The 19,612-nt window shown below is 45.3% G+C and overlaps 1 protein-coding gene across 3 annotated transcripts in view; it reads left to right on the top strand.

Annotated features, from left to right (window-relative positions):
- acat2 (acetyl-CoA acetyltransferase 2) overlaps window positions 1–19,612 on the top strand; it is an 85,825-nt gene that overhangs the window by 53,738 nt on the left and 12,475 nt on the right. For all 3 annotated transcript variants that reach the window (XM_048536009.1, XM_059648471.1, XM_048536010.2), the window contains 3 exons: window positions 9,413–9,556; window positions 18,703–18,825; window positions 18,906–19,060. In XM_048536009.1, coding sequence (XP_048391966.1) covers window positions 9,413–9,556; window positions 18,703–18,825; window positions 18,906–19,060 — 422 coding nt within the window. The remainder of the gene's footprint in view (window positions 1–9,412; window positions 9,557–18,702; window positions 18,826–18,905; window positions 19,061–19,612) is intronic.

Raw genomic sequence — 19,612 nt, 5'->3', positions numbered from 1 at the left:
CAAGAGCAATTAGGGTTCGGCAACAGATGCTGGGACAAAAGAAATTTTTAAAAACACGTATTCAAGAAAGGGTGCAAGAACATTTCTAGTAAGTACAAGCAAGTTCGTCTGATATCAGTAGTGGGTATGGTTCTGCAGTTCAAAGAGGAAACAAAGTCAACAGGCATTTAGAGAGATTTAAAGGTTTGTAAAAGCTACAGCATGCTTGACTAATCTAACTGAAATTTTTGATGAAATAACCAAAAAGGTTATTGAAGGGAATGTGATGTATGTTGCCTATGTGGACTTTACCGAAATAAGCTAGTTAAAAAATTTGGGGCAAATGCAATGAGAACACCTGTGCCCAATTGGATAACAAAAATGTTTGACCCAAGGGTGGGATTTCCTGAGGATTAATGCAAAGCTCTTGTTCTTTAGCTACACATTAATGACCTAGATCTTGGAATACGGAATAAAATTTTAAAATTGGCCATTGATATTAATCCTGGAAGAAATGCAAACAGAGAAAATGATAGGAATCATCTGTAACATGACAAAGATAGGCTTATGGAATGGACAGACAAGTGTCAGTTGTCAAAAGAGACGGGGAAAGTTACAGACCTAATGACACAATTCTAATAGGTGTGCAAACACAGAAAGACCTCAGCTGCATGTACATCAACCTTTGAAGGTATCAGGACATAAGGGGACATAAGACATATTCAGCAAAGTTTGTAGGATCTTGTGCCTCACTAATAGAGATTTTGTTAACAAAAGCAAAGATGTCACACTGAATTTATGAAAATAAATAAAGATCTTGTAAGGTCTCAAGTGGAGTATTGTGGTCACCACACTTCCGGAACGATGATGGTCCCCGAGAGGACGTTTAGAGTCATAAAGGGCTACAGCACAGAATAAGGCTCTTTGGCCAATGTCTTGCTACATGTGACCCCATCGTACTGTTCTGTAAATATTCCTTACTGTCCCGTTTTGACACCGTCGCCTTGATAACTTGTTATAATCATCTCTACCTTAATTAGTTTGTATAGTTTGGATTACTTTTACTTTGATTAGACCCTCGGCATGCGACTCTTATACCTAGCATGTTATTCCAGTCATTTGGTTTGTCTCCAGCACCACCTTATTTTTAATATTTTGCAATTATTTCTCTGCCTCAATTAATTGGATTGTAGGTCATCCCTTCACTTGTTATTCAGCTGTTCACAATTTACACACATTGCGTGACACTCTTGATCACCTGCAGACATCTAATATTCAACTTGTTGAGACTCCACTCAAAACATTTGCATGATCTTTTGATCTCCCTGATTATAAGGTCTATGTTTGAGTGCTCTCTTCACTTCAGCTAATGAAGAGACAACACTGTGAAAGCTAATGATTTCAAGTAAACCGTTTGGACTATTAACGTGGTGTTGTGTGACTTTTAAATTTATCACATTTACAGGCAGTGAGTTCCACATTCCCACCACCCTTGATACGAACGTTTCTGCCCCTTGGTCATTTATCCCTTCACTAAGGAGAGAGGTTTCTTCCTGTTGACCCTGAATTGATGCCCATTCTAAGAAAAAAGTCATAGGGACCCAGTGTGAGAGCAGCTGTTGGTAGTCATATCTTAGGTACTAAGAATGAATATTATGTTAAGCGGGGTACGTCAAAATTTAAAAGAATAACTGTCATAGTGCACTGTCCTGTCAGGGGAACAGATGAGATTTTGCAGCAGTGAGCATGAATCTAGGATAGTATGTTGCTTTCCTAATGCAACGGTTAAGCACATCTCAAAACATCTAAAGCATATTGTCAAAGGGGAAAGTGAGAAGCTGCATGTCGTTGTACACATTGTTAAGAATGATGTAGTAAGGGAAAGGGTTAAGACTTCGCAGTGTGAATAAAAGAGGCTAGGTAGAAGCTTAAAGAACAACCTCAAAAGTGGGTGAATTAACTCCATGAAGGCTGGTATCCCGTCGCCAAGTCACTCTTTATTTACACGTGCATAGTACAAGACACTGACCCAGTGAGCACGAAGCCGACTCCCTGAGTAAACAGAACCTCTGATGCTCTTGTTTTTATCTGTCAGCCAGGACTCCCTGATTGGGGTTATTAACCTGGTCCATTCAGGGAAATCATACTCAATGAGATCCCCCTGGCTGACCTTGTTCCAATCATTACATGTCTCCCCCCTCTAAATCTGGGGATATAAACCTGATCCTTTCCCTGTAGCTTCTCCTGGGATGTTTTTGCCTAACTGTGCCTTGGATACTGGTGGCGTGTACTAGACTGTAGATCCTCTCTTGTGACCAGAACGTACTGGTTGAAACTCATCTTCTTCAGGTGGTAACGTTGTTGAGACTGCAGCATCTGCTATGTCATTTGCTGTGTCGTCTCAAAGAGGTTTCGTTGATGCTAGGTGGAGGGGGTGAACCCACTGGTTCTGACAGTCTTGCCAGATGTTCTGAGTGTCTTGGTATGTTTTGCCCTTGCCCCGTTTGTGAGGTTGCAGCTTTCATTGGTCACATGCTTGTTGGAGACAGCATTTCCTACCTAACTTTATATGACATCACGACAACCATACCTCTTACCCAGACAGGGCCATTCCTGGGGTTTTGCCACCAAACTTAGTCCATTTCACCCTACATCCAAGGTCCAGGAATATCAGATTCAACTTCATGTGGAGTCTTTTCCCCATCAGCGACACTGTTGAAGCTGTCGCTGTGTTTGCATAAGGAGTGGTCCTTTAATCAAACAGGAGCTGCATAGTTTGGTATTGAGTAAAGATTTAGGCCGTTTCTTTAGGCACGCCTTCAAAATTTGAACTGCGCTTTCTTTCAGGCCATTGGACAATGGATGGAATGGAACCGTCTTTACATGCCGAATGCCATTTGACTTTAGGAAATTCTGGAATTCGCTGTTGGTAAATCTGACCAACACCCTCAAGTGGCTGTCAGTGTGGAGTTTGCACATTCTACCCATGTCTGAGTGCACGGGTTTCGTCCCACAGTCCAAATATGTGCAAGTTAGGTGGATTGGCTATGTTAAATTGTCCATAGTGTCCAGGGATGTGTAGGCTATTTGGATTAGCCATGCAGGATTCGATGAGATACTCTTCAGAAGGTCAATGTGGATGCAATGGATTGAATGGCCTGCATCCTCACTGTAGGGATTTTATTCTGTGAACAACTCCAAGAGCCCATGCATTGCAAAAGATGCTTGCAACATTTCAATTCTCATCCTTGTATTTGATGAGTGAACTCTGTGCATGTTCAGCCACTTTGAATGGGTGTCCACAATGACTAAAGCATAGATGCAATGAAAGGAAAGGCATAGTTAACATTTAACCAAGTCCAGAGTTTACCCGGCTGTTCCAAAGAATATGAGAGAGATGCTGGCGTCAATTTTTGTCCTTGTTGGTACTCTGTGCACTGCTCCACTATTGCGGCTGTGTTGGCATCCAATCCTGGTCACCAGACATAACTTCTTGCCAACGATCCTTATTTTGGAGACTGCTGGATGATCCTGGTGTAGTTCAGCCAGTATCTGGAGGCGACCTTCACACAGGACTATCAGTTTTGCTGCCCATAATATTATGCCATCATCTATGATGATTTGATCAAGGCGGATCCAGAAAGGTTTCAGTTCTGGTTGTGGTGGCTGTTTTCTTCCCCCATCACCACTAGCTGTTTTAGTTTTGCCAGGATCGGATGTTTTTGTGTCTACAATCTGATATTGTCAGTGGTGACCCGAAGGGTGTTTTAGAAAGTTTAAAACCAGAATGGACTGTTCCAATTGTATCACCTTTGGAAGTATAACCACCAGTGGGAGGTGAGACAAGGCATTTGCATTTGCTGCTTTGTCTGTCAGTGTTCCACTTGTAATTGTACATACTTATAATAAGAGCCCACTGCTAAATTCGACCTGAAGCTATGGGAGGCACAACCCTGTTCTCTTTAAGGAGTAGATTGTGGCCCATTACTATTGCAAATTTACATCTTGAAGGTATTGGTGAAACTTTCTCAACACCAAAGATGTCCACCAAACTTTCATTCTTGATCTAGGCGTATTTGCATTTGGCATCAGCCAAAGTCCAGGAACCATACGTTTTTGTGTGGCCCTCTCTTTTGGTCTGTCTGTGAGCCAGCACTACCTTGATACCATATGGGAAGCATTGCACCTCAGCACCACATCTCGCTTGGGATTGTGTTGTGCCAACAACTGAGACGATGATGGCTACTTCTTCACTTCCCTAAAGGTTACATTTTGGCATGAGACCATTTCCAAGGATGATGCTTTTTAAGTAACAAATATACGTGTGTGAGGATAGAGTCTAGGTTACATATGTATTTTCCGTAATAAGTTACCAACCAAGAAAAACCTAAGGCCCGATACAGATGTGGGAGCCGTGGCACCTTTGATCAGCCTCAGCTTATCTTCCAACAGGTGTAAACTGGTCTTGTTGCTTCTGTAGCTCAAGCACTTGGGGTGCCTAAGGCATTGGAGAAACCCGCCTTGAAGAAAGGTTTAATCACTATGTTAGCATAGTGATTCTGTAAGTGTTCTTTATTGGATTTCCTAGTTATTAGAACAGCATCCATACAAATGGTGAGGTGTGGTAAACCTTGTAAAATGCTCTCAATCATCTGCTGGAAAATGTCACAGGCTGCTGTTAACCCAAAAGGCAGTCCCTTACATGCCCTTATGGGTATTTATTGTAGCATACATCTGGGAATACTCATCTAATTGCAATTGCTGGCACACATGGCTCATGTTCAGTTTCATGAAGGATAGCCTCCTGCCAGTTTTGCATGTGAACCCTCAAAGCGACAGATTGGGTATTTATCCAGCTGCAAAATTTCCCTTGTTCTCTAACTTTTAAACCAGTCGTGCCTCTGAATTAAAGGAGGTTTGGGGTTGTAATATTTCTTAGCTAAATCCGTCAATTGTTGGAAACATTTTAGTACCGGATGCCGCAGGAAAAGTTAGGCTCCTAATAACTGAAAAAAGCTGCAGGTACACACGCTGTCAGCAGTGTTACTTGTTGCTTTCTGTCTGCCCCAATGTCATTTGCCTGAAAAACTAACACATTCTTTTCGGATATTGGGCCCAGTCTTTTACAGCAGTATTGAATGTGTCAAGCTTCCCAGATACTGGATTACTTACTCCAATTCAAAGATACTTAGTACTTACTTATAGTATTTACCCCAATTCAAAAATAACCGTTGCAAGCACTGTTCTTCAGGGGAGTGCTTTTCTCTCGTCAATACTGAAATAACTCCCCAAAGGCTGGTATACTGTCACCAAGTCACCCTCTATTTGCACATGCATAGTACAAGACCCAGCTAGCTCAAAGCTGGCCCCTAGAGTGAGCAGACTATGCTGAATACGTTGCCCATATCTACACACCCGGTCACCTCTTTGAAAAGGTCAATCTGGTTGGTCAGGTATGACCTCTCCGGAAGAAAAGCCCATGTTATTTGCCCGAATGGTTCGCAGGATAAGCGAGCATAGTTTTGGCTTAGTTACCTTAGAAAAGCTGAGATTGTTCTTCGTAGTGCAAAGGCAGTTTGATCATTTTTGGAGGCATGCAACAGACTTAGAAAAGGTAATCATAGAAAAATGCTGTCAGTCACAGATTAGAACTAAAATTATAGAATCCTTAGTGATTGGAAGTGGGCCATTCAAGCCCATTAAGTCCACACCGATCCTTTAAAGAGCATCTCACCCAGACTGACCCTTCTACCCTAACCCTGTAACCCTGCACTACTCATGGCAAGAGAGATAACAAGGTGTAGAGCTGGATGAACAGAGCAGGCCAAGCAGCATCAGAGGAGCAGGAAAGCTGATGTTTCGGGCCAAAACCCTTCTTCAGAAATGGGGGAGGGGAAGGGGGTTCTGAAATAAATAGAGAGACGGGGGAGGCAGATAGAAGATGGATGAAGGAGAAGATAGGTGGAGAGGAGACAGACAGGTCAAAGAGGCAGGGGTGGGTCCAGTAAAGGTGACTGTAGGTGGGGAGCTAGGGAGGGGATAGGTCAGTCCAGGGAAGACAACAGGTCAAGGGGGCGGGATGAGGTTAGCAGATAGGAGATGGGGGTGGGCCTTTAGGTGGGAGGAAGGACAGGTTAGGGAGGCTTGGACAAGCTGGGGTGGTTTTGGAAGCAGTAAGGGGAGGGGAGATTTTGACGCTTGTGAAGTCCACTTTGATACCATTGAGCTCCAGGGTTCCTAAGTGAAGTATGAGATGCTGTTCCTGCAACCTTCAGATAGCATTGTTGTGGCACTACAGGAGGCCGGGATGGACATGTCATCTAAGGAATGGGAGGGGGAGTTGAAATGGTTCGCAACTGGGACGTGCAGTTGTTTAGTGCGAGCCAAGCGTAGGTGTTCAGCTAAGCAGCCCCCAAGCCTCCACTTGGTTTCCTCAATGTAGAGGAGGCCACATCTGGAACAGCGGATACAATATACCACATTAGCAGATATACAGGTGAACATCTGTTTCGTGTGGAAGGTCTTCTTGGGGCCTGGGATGGGTGTGAGGGTCTGGTACAGGGACAGGTGTAGCACTACCTGCAGTTACAGGGAAAAGTGCTGGGTGTGTGGGGCTGGACGGGAGTGTGGAGCGGATAAGGGAGTCACGCAGAGAGTGGTCCGGAAAGCAGATCAGGGTGAGGAGGGAAAAATGTCTTTGGTGGTGGGGTCGGATTGCGGATGGTGGAAGTGTCGGACGATGATGCTTTGGATCTGGAGGTTGGTGAGGTGGTATGTGAGGACAAGGGAGATTCTGTTTTGGTTGTTCTTACAGGGAGGGGTGGTGAGGGATGAGTTCCAGGAAATGCGGGAGACACGGTTGAGGGCATTCTCGACCACTGGTGGGACCATTGACGGTGGGAAGTTGCAGTCCTTGAGCAACGAGGACATCTGCAATGTTTGGGAGTGGAATGCCTCATCCTGGGAGCAGATGCGGTGGAGGCGAAGGAATTGGGAATAGGGCTTGACATTTTTCAGGAAGTTGTGTGGGAGGAGGTGTATTCTAGGTCGCTGTGGGAGTCAGGGGGCTTGAAATGGATATCAGTTTCCAGGTGGTTGCCAGAGATGGAGACAGTGAGATCCAGGAAGAAGAGGGAGGTATCAGAGATGGTCCAAGTGAACTTAAGGTTGGAGTAGAAGGTATTGGTGAAGTGCATTAAGTGTTCAAGCTACTCATGGGTGTGCAAGGCATCACCGATACAGTCATCGATGTAACGGAGAAAGAGGTGGGGTTTACGGCCAGTGTAGCTACAGAAGAAGGATTGTTCGACGTAACCTACAAAAAGGCAGGCATAGCTTGGGCCCATGCAGGTACCCATGACCACCCCCTTTGTCTGTAGGAAGTGGGAGGAATTGAAAGAGAAGTTGTTAAGGGTGAGGACGTGTTCAGCTAAGCGGATGAGGGTGTCAGTGGAGGGGGACTGGTCGGGCTTGCGGGACAGGAAGAAGCGGCGGGCCTTTAGGTCATCTGCATGGGGAATGCAGGTGTATAGGAACTGGCCGTCCATAGTAAAGTGTTGGGGACCAGGGAATTGGAAGTTTTGGAGGAGGTGGAGGGCGTAGGTGGTGTCACGGACGTACGTGGGGAGTTGCTGGACCAAGGGGAAGAAAATGGAGTCAAGATAAGTAGAGATAAGTTCGGTGGGACAGGAACAGGCAGAGACAATGGGTCAACCAGGCCAGTCAGGTTTGTGAATTTTGGGAAGGAAATAGAAGCGGACGGTGCGGGGTTGGGGAACGATGAGGTTGGAGGCTGTTGGTGGGAGGTCACCTGAAGTGATGAGGTTGTCAATGGTTTGGGAGATGGTATTTTGGTGGTTGGGGGTGGGGTCATGGTCAAGGCGACAGTAGGAGGAGGTGCCAGAGAGCTGGCATATCATCTCGGCAATGTAGAGGTCAGTGTGCCACACTACAGCTGTGTCTCTCTTGCCTGCAGATTTTATAGTGAGGTTGGGATTGGAGCGGAGGGAGTGGAGGACTACACGTTCTGTGGGAGAGAGGTTGGAGTGGGTGAGAGGGGTGGAGAGGTTGAGGCGATTTGTGTCTCGGCAGTTGGAGATGAAGAGGTGGAGGGAGGGTAGGAGGCCTTAGGGTGGTGTCCAGTAGGGGGTGTGTGTTAAGAGGTGGGAGAAGGGGTCAGTAGAGGGAGGGCTAGGCTCGCGGTTGAAGAAATACGCAGAGGTGGAGGCAGCAGAAAAACTGTCCAGCATCCAAGCGTGAGCGGTATTCGTTGATGTTAGGGTGGAGGGAGACAAAGGTGAGCCCTTTACTGAGGACTAACTATTCATCCTCGGTAAGGGGGAGGTCTGGGGGGATGGTGAAGACTCAGCAGGGCTGGGTGCTACTGTCTCTTCTGGAACTGCTGGCTGTGGAGGTGGTGGGTGGAGCAGCATCGGCGTCGGTGGTGGGCAGAGCAGCATCGGTAGTGGGAGGAGCGGAGTCGGTCTGTAAGTCCTGGACGTTGGTTGCAGTGGCAGCAGCAGTGTCGGCAGGTGTGTCCTCGACGTCTGTGGTGTTGGCCTCGGAGATGGAGGCAGTGGCATCAGCAGTGGTGTCGATGGCGTTCGCTGTACCGGAAGTGGCGTACCTGGCAGCGGCAGATGTGATGTCATCTGTGAGTGCTCCGACAGTGACCGCATAGCCAACGGCGGCAGGCAGATTGTGGGGAAGGTCCTGGGTAGGTTTGGGGATTTGCGGGGTGGAGGAGGCCTGTGTTGGGTGGCAAGCACCAGTAAGTTTAGTGTACTTTTAGTGTCCAATACAGCTGACTGGAATTGTGAGTTCAGGTTGTGGATCCTGCGAAGAATGAAAAACAGGAGAGGTCCTTTGCAGGCCTGGGAGAGGGAGGCTGTACCCATGGCTAATCCATTTAACCTGCACACTATGGGCTATTTAGCACAACCAATCCACCTAACTTGCACATCTTTGGACCAGGTACATGGATTTAAAATTTTGGGCAGATTCAGGGGGAATGTGAGGAAAAACGTTTTTACGAAGTGATAGAACTCACTGCCCACAAAAGTGGTAGGAACAGAATCAATTAATGATTTCAAAATGCAACTTGAGGAAAGAAACTTGTTGGGCTTCTGAGACTAAGCAGGCCGTTGGTACTGACTGGATTGTTCCTCAGGAAAATGCGTGGATTCGATAGACAACCTGTGCTCTAAATGACTCTTGACTTTAAGCAGATTGAATGGCGTTTTGCCTGAGTGCACTGATTTATTCTCTGGCTAATTTCTTACAGATGAATAGTTTTGACACAGATCAATGGTGCAAGACTCATCAATTGCGTGTTGTATTTCCAAACCAATCTTCATATCTACAATTAAGCAAGTAGCTAATCATGAACTTTTACAGCATTGAAGTTTTCTGTATTTTGTTGTTGCTTCTGCAGCTGAGAATGTGGCCAAAAAATGGAATATTAGTCGAGAAGAACAGGACAAGTTTGCTGTACAATCCCAGAGAAGGACTGAGAGGGCACAAAAAGCAGGATTTTTTGACAACGAAATCGTACCCGTCTCTGTCCCAACAAGAAAAGGTATCGGTGTGATCTCGTATGAACAAGTTGTGAAATCTTCAACATTGATCTTGGTTAACTTTACTTTTTGGGTACAAGAATAGGAGAGGTGGTTTTGGTCTCTACCAGGTAATTTCAGCCTTCTTCTGAGAAAGCTAACATTGGGGGTAATGATTGTATGTTCTTTCATTTGTCAGCCTTAACAGTATATGCCAGACGTTATTTGATTGTGGAGAGAACACTTCAACCAAGCCAACCAAATAGGTTTTTTCTAAGCATTCAAGTATGTTTGCACTTCCTTCCAGCAGCAGCCACTGCATTGCAGTTAGTGGCTGAACCTTTCCGTTAACTGAAAAACACCTGGATCAATTGCATCAGCAAGATTACCATGAAAGTGTAGAATGAACTGAATGCAGTTGAACATTGAAGTCAAATGTCATAGAATCACAGAGCCATACAATACAGAAATAGAACCTTTAGTCCAACTCATCCATGCCGACCAAGTTTCCCAAACCAAACTAGTCCCATTTGCTCTATACCTCTGAATCTTTCCAAATGTCTTTTAAATGTTGTAACTATACTTGCATCTACCACTTCCTTTGGCCGTTCACTCCACATATGGGCCACCCTCTCTATAACCTGTCAGATATGTATCTGACCCCTCATTCTGGTGGCCTGACACTCTCACTGTTAAGGCACAAAACATCTTGTGCATCACATATCTACTGATGAATACTCCAGTGCTCACCGTGCCTAACACCAGAACATGCACGCACTGACAAACTGAAGTTCAACGCAACATGGGTATAATAATATTTGCAAAATCATAGAAACCCCAGCTCTACAATCTTTTTGTGCCCTTCTTAAAACATTTCTGAATACTGAGGTGATGGGTGCCTGGAGTAACTGCCGATGACTTGGATGCCAGCAGCTGGTCTGTATGTCCTGCAAACATTAAAGAGATTGGTGGCGTCCCAAGGCTGCCTAAAGTCTGGAGGGGGCCATAGCAACTAGATGTGTTAGGCTAACTGCTGTTGGAACATAATGGATTAGTGATAGATGGAGTGGGGAGATACTGTCAGCTCTTACAGTACTGTGACGAATGAAAAAATGAAAAAGTACAGCACAGGAGGCCCTATGGCCCTCCAAGCCTGTGCGACCATTATGGTCTCATTCATCTAAAAACAAACCTGCCATTTTTCAATCCATATTCCTGTATTCCCTCCCTATTCATGTGCCCATCGAGGTGCTTCTTAAATGTCTTCAATGTGCTCACTTTCACCATCTCTTCTGGTAGTGCATTCCGGGCTGCTACTACTGTCTGCGTGAAAAACTTCCATTGCGGCACAGTGGCTCAGTGGTCAGCACTGCTGCCTCACAGTGCTAGAGACCTGGGTTCATTTCCAGCACATTCTCCCTGTGTCTGCGTGAGTTTCCTCAGGGTGCTCTGGTTTTTTCCCACGGTCCAAAGATGTGCATGGTAGGTGGATTGGCCATGCTAAATTGCCCATAGTGCCCAGGGATGTTTAGGTTAGGTGGATTACACATGGGAAATCAGGGATAGGGTAATGGGTCTGGGTGGGATGCTCTTTGGGGGTGGGGGGGGGTGGCGGCGATGTATACTTGTTGGGCCAAATGGCCTGTTTCCACACGGTAGTGATTCTATGATTCTAATTCCAGTCGTGCCGTCCTGCTAATCAAGCAAAGAAATGCTTATGCATAGATAGGTTGTGTAAAAAAGAAAAAGAACAGAAAAAAGAAAATAATCTCCCTGAAGCTTTTCTCCCACTGACCTTGGACCTGTGCCCCTGGTAATTGAAACTTCAACCCTGGAGAAAAGCTCCTGACTATTCACCTATCTACACCTCTCATAATTTTGTACACCTCGATCAGGTCTCCTCTGAGCCGCAGTCTTTCCAGTGTAAATAATCCTAGTCTTTTTAACCTTTCCACATAGTCAATGCCCTGGAGACCAGGCAACATTCTGGTGAGACAGTAGGAACTGCAGATGCTGGAGAATCTGAGATAACAAGGTGTAGAACTGGATGAACATAGAAGGCCAAGTAGTATCAGTGGAGCAGGAAGGCTGGCATTTTGGGCCTAGACCCTTCTCCAGCCTTCCTGTTCCTCTAACCTTTGTTTCCTAACATTCTGGTAACCTTCTTTGTACTCTATCCAAAGCTTTAACATCCTTCAGGTAGTGTGGTGACCAAAACTACACACAGTACTCCAAATGCAGCCTAACAAGGGTTTTATATAGCTACAACATGTTGTGCCAACACTTGTACTCCACTCTCAGGCAATAAAGGCAAGCATGCCAAATGCCTTTATAGTCACTTTGGTTACCTGTGTTGCCACTTTCAGGGAACCATGGACCTATACGCTAGATCTGTCTGAATGCTAGTGTTCCTAAGGGTTCCGCCAATTACAATATAATTCACACCTAAATTTGATCCTTCAAAGTGCATCACCTTGCATTTGTCTCGACTAAACTCCATCTGCCATTTCTGTGCCCAAGTCACCAATCATCTATATCTTGTTATTTACTTTCACAATCATTGGCAGAATCAGCAACTTCACCAATCTTCATGTCATCGCAAACTAGCTTATCAGATCACACACATTTTCCTCCAGATCATTTATATGTAGGACAAAGAACAGATAACCTAAGACTGAACCCTGTGGAACACCACAAGTTACCAGTATCCATTCTGAAAAACATCCTTCCACCACTACCCTCTGTCTTCTATGACCAAGCGAGTTTTCTATCCATCTAGCTAGGCCACCCCAAATCCCTTGTGATTTTAGTTTTTGTACTAACCTGCCACTGTGGGTCTTTATCAAATGCCTTACTAAAGTCCATTTAAACTACATCCACAGCCCTTCCCTCATCAGTTATCCTCATTACCTCTTCAAAAAATTCAATCAGATAAATGATATGTGACCTTCCCCAGACAAAACCATGCTGCCTATCATGAACTAGTCCACTTTCTTCCAAATGTGCATATATCTTGTCACTCACTATCTTCTCCAAGACCTTCCTCACCATAGACATCAAGTTCAATGGTTTCCTAGATTATCCCTGCATCCTTTCTTAAATAAGGGAACAACATTCATTAATTTCCAGTCCTCTGGAACTTCACCTGTGGTCAATGAGGATGTGAAGATATCTGACAATGCCCAAGCTATTTCCTCCCTAGCCTCTCTGAGTAACCTGGGGTAGATTCCATCTGGTCCTGGGGACTTGTCCATCTTAAAGCAATTTAGGATTCCTAAAACTTCCTGTATCAATATGTTGACATTCTCTACAGTATTCACACAATCATCCCTGACCTCAACATTAGTCAGAGATAGTAAGAGCTACCGCTGCTGGAGTCAGGGATAACACAGTATTGAGCTGGAGGAGCACAGTAGGCCAGGCAGCATCAGAGGAGTAGGAAAGTTGATGTTTCGGGTCGGGGCCCTTCTTCAGAAATGGGGGAGGGGGAAGGGAACTCTGAAATAAAAAGTGAGAGAAGGGTAGGGCTGGGGAATGTAGGATTTAGAATCTAGGATGGTGATAGATGAGTGCAGGTAGGCAGTGGTAGGGATTGGTGAGCTGGGAGGAGTGGACAAGTGGGAGAGAAGGTGGACAGGATGTGTCAGGTCATGGAGGTGGGGATAAGAGGGAGAATTGGTCATGGGATGAGGCCAGGGGTGGGGAGATTTTGAAACTGGTAAAGTCCACATTGAGACCATTGGGTTTAGCCTCCCAAGGTGGAATATGAGGCACTGCTCCTGCAGTTTCCGGATGGTGTCATTGTGACACTGGAGGAGGTCCGGGATGGACATGTCACCCAGGGAGTCAGAGGGAGTTGAAATGGTTCCCAACAGGAAGTTGTTGTCGTTTGTCGCGAACGGCAGGTGCTCTACAAAGCGTTCTTCGAGCTTCCACATGGTCTCACCGATGTAGAGGCCAAATCGGGAGCAACAGAACACATTGATAGATGTGCAGATAAACCTCTGTCTGAAGTGAATGGTTTGTTTGGTGCCTTGAATGGAGGTGAGGGGGCAAGGTGTGGAGGCAGGTGTAACACTTCCTGCGGCTGCAGGGAAAGGTGCTGTGTGTGGTGGGGCTAGTGGGGAATATGGAGTGGACGAGGGAGTTGTGGAGAGCGTGGACCCTCTGAAAGACTGATGGCGATGGAAATATATCAGTGATTGTTGGTTTATAAAGGGAGTAGCGAAGAATGATACATTGGATTAGGAGATTAGCGGGGTCATATGTGAGGACACGGGGGGAATGTGTCTTTGTTTTTGTTGGAGGGAGGGGATGTGAGGGCAGAGGTGCAGGGAACACAAGATATGCGATCGAGAGCATTTTTGATCACCAAAGGGGGCAAGTTGCAGTCCTTGAAATAAGAGGACATCTGGGATGTTCAAGAGTAGACTGCCCCGTCTTAGGACCAGACGTGGGCATAGGCTGAGGAGTGGGAGCAGAGGATTGCATTCTTACAGGAAGGTGGGTGAGGAGAGGTATAGTGTAGGTAGTTGTGGGAGTCGGTAGGCTTGAAATAGATGTCGATTTCAAGACGGTCACCAGAGATGGAGACAGAGAGGTCCAGGAAGGAGAGAGAGGTATTAGAGGTGGTCCAGGTGAATTTGAGTTTGGGATGAAAGGTGTTAGTAATGTTGATGAACTGTTCAAGCTCCTCGTGGGAGCACAAGGCAGTGCCGATACAGTCATCAGTATAGTGGAGGAAGAGGTGGGGGACAGTGCCAATGTAGCAGTGAAAGAGGGACTGTTCCACGTATCCTATGAGAAGTAGGCATAGCTTAGGCCCATGCGGGTTCCTATTGCCAACCCCTTAGTCTGTAGGAAGTGGGAGGAGTTAAAGGAGAAGTTGTTAATGGTAAGGACAAGTTCAGTTAAGCGGATGAGGCTGTTGGTGGGGGGGCGCTTGGTTGGGCCTGCGGGAGAGGAAGAAGCAGAGGGTTTTTTGGCCTTCTGCATGGGGAATGCAAGTGTACGTGGATTGGATGTCCATAGTTAAAATAAGGTTTTGGGGGCCAGAAATTGGAAGCCTTGGAGGAGATGGAGGGCATGGGTGGTGTCCTGGACATAGAATGGGGGAGTTCCTGGACTAGAGGGACAAAACAGTCAAGGTAAGCGGACATAAGTTCAGTGGGGCAGGAGCAGGCAGAGACAATGGGTCGACCGGGGCAGTCGGGTTTGTGGATTTTGGGAAGGAGATAGAAACAGGCAGTGCAGAGTTGGGGAATGATGAGGTTGGAGGCTGTGGGCAGAAGGTCACCTGAGATGATGAGGTTGTGAATGATTTGAGAGATGATGTTTTGGTTTACAGGGGTGGGGTCATGATTGAGGGGCGGTAGGAGGAGGTGTCAGAGAGCAGCTGGCGTCAGCTATTGTAAAGATCAGTGCACCATGCCACTACAGCAGCCCTTTATCTGTGAGTTTGATAGTGAGGTTAGAGTTGTAGTGGAGGGCTGCATGTTCCGTGGGGGAGAATTGGGGTGAGTGAGAGGTGTGGAAAGGTTGAAGCAATCGATGTAGCGATGGCTGTCAGAGATAAAGAGATCGAGGGAGGCTAGGAGACTTTGGGATGCTGTTCAGGAGGATGGGGTGGGTTGGAGGCGGGAGAAGCGACCTGTAGAGGGTGGGTTAGACTCGTGCTTAAAGAAATAGGTGCAGAGGAGCAGGCGGCAGAAAAAATGTTCAACGTCCAAGCGTGAACGGAATTTGTTGATGTGTGGGCAGAGAGGAATGAAAGTGCATCCTTTACTGATGACTGACCGTTCGTCCTCAGTGATGTCATTAGTCATGCCCTTCTCCTTGGTGAAAGCCAATACAAAATACTGATTCAGGATCTCCCCCACTCCTACGACTCTACGTATAACTACCCTCCTTTGTCCTTGAGTGGGCCTACTCTTTTCCCTTGTTTCCCCCTCTGTCCCGAAATATGCATAAAAAGCCTCAGGATTCTCCTTGACCCTGTTTGCTAAAGACGTTTCATGGCCCTTGTTTGCAGTCCTAATTGTGCATTTAAGTTCCTCCCTAATTTCCCAGGGCTTCATCAATTTGTAGCTGCCTAGACTTTGTCGTATGCTTCCATTTTTCTTTTGACTAATCTTACAAATTCTCTTATCATCCATGATTCCTGAATCCTGCCATTCCTATCCTTTAATTTTGCAGGGACATGCATGTCCTGCACTTTAGTCATTTGGTCTTTAAAAGCCTCCCACAAACCCGAGATAGATTTGCCTTCAAATAACTGCTTCCAGTCCACATTCTCTGGTTCCTGCCTAATTTGGGTGTAATTGGCTCGTGCCCAAATAAGCACCCTCCCCTGAGGGCCACCTGTGTCCTGTTCCATGACTACTTGAAATCTTATGGAATTATGGTCACTAAGCCTGAAATGCTGTCCTAGTGAAATATTAATCACCTGTCCTGACTCATTCCCAAGGACCAAGTCTAATGTGGCCTCCTCTCTGGTTGAACTATCAACATACTGCCTTAAAAAGCCACCATGGACACAACTAACAAATTGCTCTCCAAATGAACCCCTGCTGTAGGGGATTCCCAGTCAATAAGAGGAAAGTTGAAGTCACCCGACACAAGTACCCTGCTGTTCTCACACTTTTCCAGTATCTTGACTACATATCCATTCCTCTGTGTCTTGTGAGTGTTGGGAGGTCTACAGAAAATTCCCAACATTATGATTTCACCCTTCCTATTCCTGAGTTCCACCCATAATGCCTCAGTGCAAGATCTGTCTAATGTATCCTCCCTAAACACAGCTGTGATGTGATCCCTCATCAACAGTGCAACTCCCCCCACCCCTTTTGTTTCCCTTTCTGTCCCTTTTGAAACAACCATATCCAGGAATCTTAAGCTGCCAGTCGTGAACCTCCTTTAACCATGTCTCTGTAGTGGCAATTATACCATAATTCCATGCAGTATTCCATGCTTTTGCTTCATCTGATTTACCTGTTATACTTGAAGTAAATGAATTCCAGTCCTCCGTTCCCTCTGAGCCCCTCTGACTTCCCTGTGCCTGCTTTTACTCTGTGCTATGCATATCTCTGTCACACTTTTGCCCCCAGTCCCAGCATTTACTGGCCTAGTATTCCGGTTCCTATCTCCCTGCCACACTAGTTTAAACCCTCCTGAAGAGCTCTTGCAAACCTCCTGTTCAAGGTATTGGCGCCCCTCCAGTTCAGGTGCAGCCTGTCCTTCCTGTACTGGCCCCACCTTCCCCAGAAAACATTTCAATGATCCATATTATCTAAAAGCCCTTCCTCCAGCACCAGTTCTGTAGTCATGTGTTCAACTGCACTCTCTCTGTGTTCCTAGCTTCACTAGCCCGTGGCACAGGTAGTAATCCTGAGATTACTATCCTGGTGGCCCTGCGTTTTAGCTCCCTACCTAACTTCCTGAATTGTCTTCACAGGACCTCTTCCTTCCTCCTACCTATGTAATTTGTGATAGTGTGGAAAATGACTTCTGGCTCTTTTCCCTTCCACTTCAGGATGTCCTGTACCCACTCAGAGACATCAAGGACCCTGACACCAAGGAGGCAACACATCATCCTAGAGCCACATTCACGGCCACAGAAATGCCTATCTTTGCCTCTTATTATAGAGTCACTTATTAATATCACTCACCTAGACTTTGCCACACTCTGCTCTACAGCAGAACCAGTTGTGGTGCCACAGGTCTGGCTACTTCTAATACTATTTCCTGAAAGGCTAGCCACCCAGCAGTGTCCAAAACGGTGTACCTGTTTGAAAGGGGAATAGCCACAGGAGACTCCTGAACTACTTGCAGCCTGAGATCTGATATCTAATATCTGAGATCTAAACCCAGTGAATTTGAATTAGTGAATAAGACATAAAAACACAAAAAGGACTCGTTTCAACAGCAAAATTTTCAGATTTTGGCTCACTATCATTGCTCATTTTTGAAATATATTATTTTTCTCCACAAGTTATAATTGTGTTTTAGCAGATGAGGGATGCCAACACTAGATTGTAATGCTTAGCATCATAGTGCTAGATGAATGGATAGTAACCTATCTGCAGTTTGGATGCATCCAACAGTTTTATATAACTGCATTTTGTCCTAGGTCATAGAGTCATAGCAGCATGGAGACAAGCCCTTTGGCTCACCGTGTCTATGCTGACCAATAAACACCAAAGCGACATTAAATTCATTTGTCTGCATCCTACTATGCCTTGGCATTTTAAGTACCCATCCTGATGCTTCTTAAATGATGCAAGAGTACCTGCCTCCACCACCTGGAATAATTTTGTAGATGACTTCTTGTGTTATAAAATTTCCTCAGCTGTTTTTTATTCCTAACTTCAGCCCACTTTCAATATTATCTCTGTGCAGACTATAGTAAGACTGATTTTGGATATGTTCCAAGTGAAACTGCTCGCTGAAAAACATAATCTCAGCGTACCAAGGCAGTAAACATAGAAAATAGGAATGGGGTAGGCCATTTGGCCTTCAAGCCTTCTCTGCTGTTCAATAATCATGCTGATCAATATCCTATTCTCACTTTCTCCCCATACCTTTTGATCCCTTTAACCCCAAGAGTTGTATCTAAATTCTTTGAGGCCAAAACATTGAATCTTTTCAACCACATTCTGTAGCAAAGAATTCCACCTTTTCTGGGTGAAGAAATTTCTCCTCATCTCAGTTCTAAATGGCTTACTCTGAACTCTTAGATTTTGACCCCAGGTCCCGGACTCTGCCATCATTGGGACCATCCTCCCTGCATTTATCTTGTCTACCCTGTTAGAATTTTATTGTTTTCTATGAGATCCTCCCCAATTTGTCTAAATTCTAGTGCATTTGGTCCTCACTGATCCAGACTGTTTGTACGTCAGTCCTGCCATCCCAGGAATTGGTCTTCGTTGCACTATGGCCATAGCCAGAATATACTTCCTCAGGTAAGGAGATCAAAATTGCACACAGTGCTGTGGGTGAATACATTTTGTTTATTAGTTTGAAGTGGAGTTTGAGGTAGATCTTAGTTGTGGTGATTTTCATATTCAAAGGACTCTAATGACACTACACAAGGGTCTATCTCAAAGTAATCACTAGTGTTCAATGTTAGTTTCTGATGTAAATAACTGGGCATTGACATATCTCTCCGCAGGCTCTTTTGAAGTATCAGCTGATGAATTTCCTCGTCACGGCAGTAGTTATGAAGTGATGTCAAAACTGAAGCCATGTTTTTTAGACGATGGAACTGGCAGTATCACAGCTGCTAATGCATCAGGTGGGTGATTTTCATCTCTTGAGCAGTGACTAGCAATCACAACAACTGAAGTAATGTTATTTTGTTTCCTGTTGCTATAGGCATAAGTGATGGAGCAGCAGCTGTAATTCTGATGAAGAAATCAGAAGCTCTTAAAAGAAATTTGATGCCTTTGGCACGTGTTGTATCCTGGGCACAAGCTGGATTGGATCCTGCTATAATGGGAACTGGCCCTATACCAGCAATAAGGAATGCAGTAAGAAATGCACTTTCCTTCAGAACTTTGTTTATTAATACTATGCCTTTCTATAATACGGACTGTACCAAAATATAGTTAAATATTTAATTTCTTTCTTGGTTATTTCATCATATATGTTAGATAATTCCATTAGGAAATCAGTAGGAAGGCTGTACTTCCAGAAAACTGAAACCATTTAATTTCCTGAACACAGCAGGCCAAGCAGCATCTGAGGAGCAGGAAGGCAGACGCTTCGGGCCGAGACCCTTCTTCAGAAGGACTGCTGTGTTCATCCAGCTCTACATCTTGTTATTTCAGATTCTCTGGCATCTGCAGTTCATACTATCTCTGAAACCATTTAATTTCCACTGAGTTCAGACCTTAGGTTTCCAATTTTTTTGCTCCTTACTTAAATGCCTCAACTCTGGTAACACCCTGGTTAATCTTTTCTGTACCCTTCATAAATTTCCAAAGTGTAGTTCCCAGAATTGTGCACAATTGCCCAGTTGAAGCTTAACCATCGATTCATAAAGCTCTGTCTGCTTTTATATTATATGCATCTGTTTATAA

The sequence above is a fragment of the Stegostoma tigrinum genome, chromosome 9 (genome assembly GCF_030684315.1).
Source record: "Stegostoma tigrinum isolate sSteTig4 chromosome 9, sSteTig4.hap1, whole genome shotgun sequence".
In the NCBI taxonomy this organism is placed as follows: domain Eukaryota; kingdom Metazoa; phylum Chordata; class Chondrichthyes; order Orectolobiformes; family Stegostomatidae; genus Stegostoma; species Stegostoma tigrinum.
The sequence above is the reverse complement of the archived record's forward strand: the minus strand, read 5'-3'. Positions and strand labels throughout refer to the sequence as shown.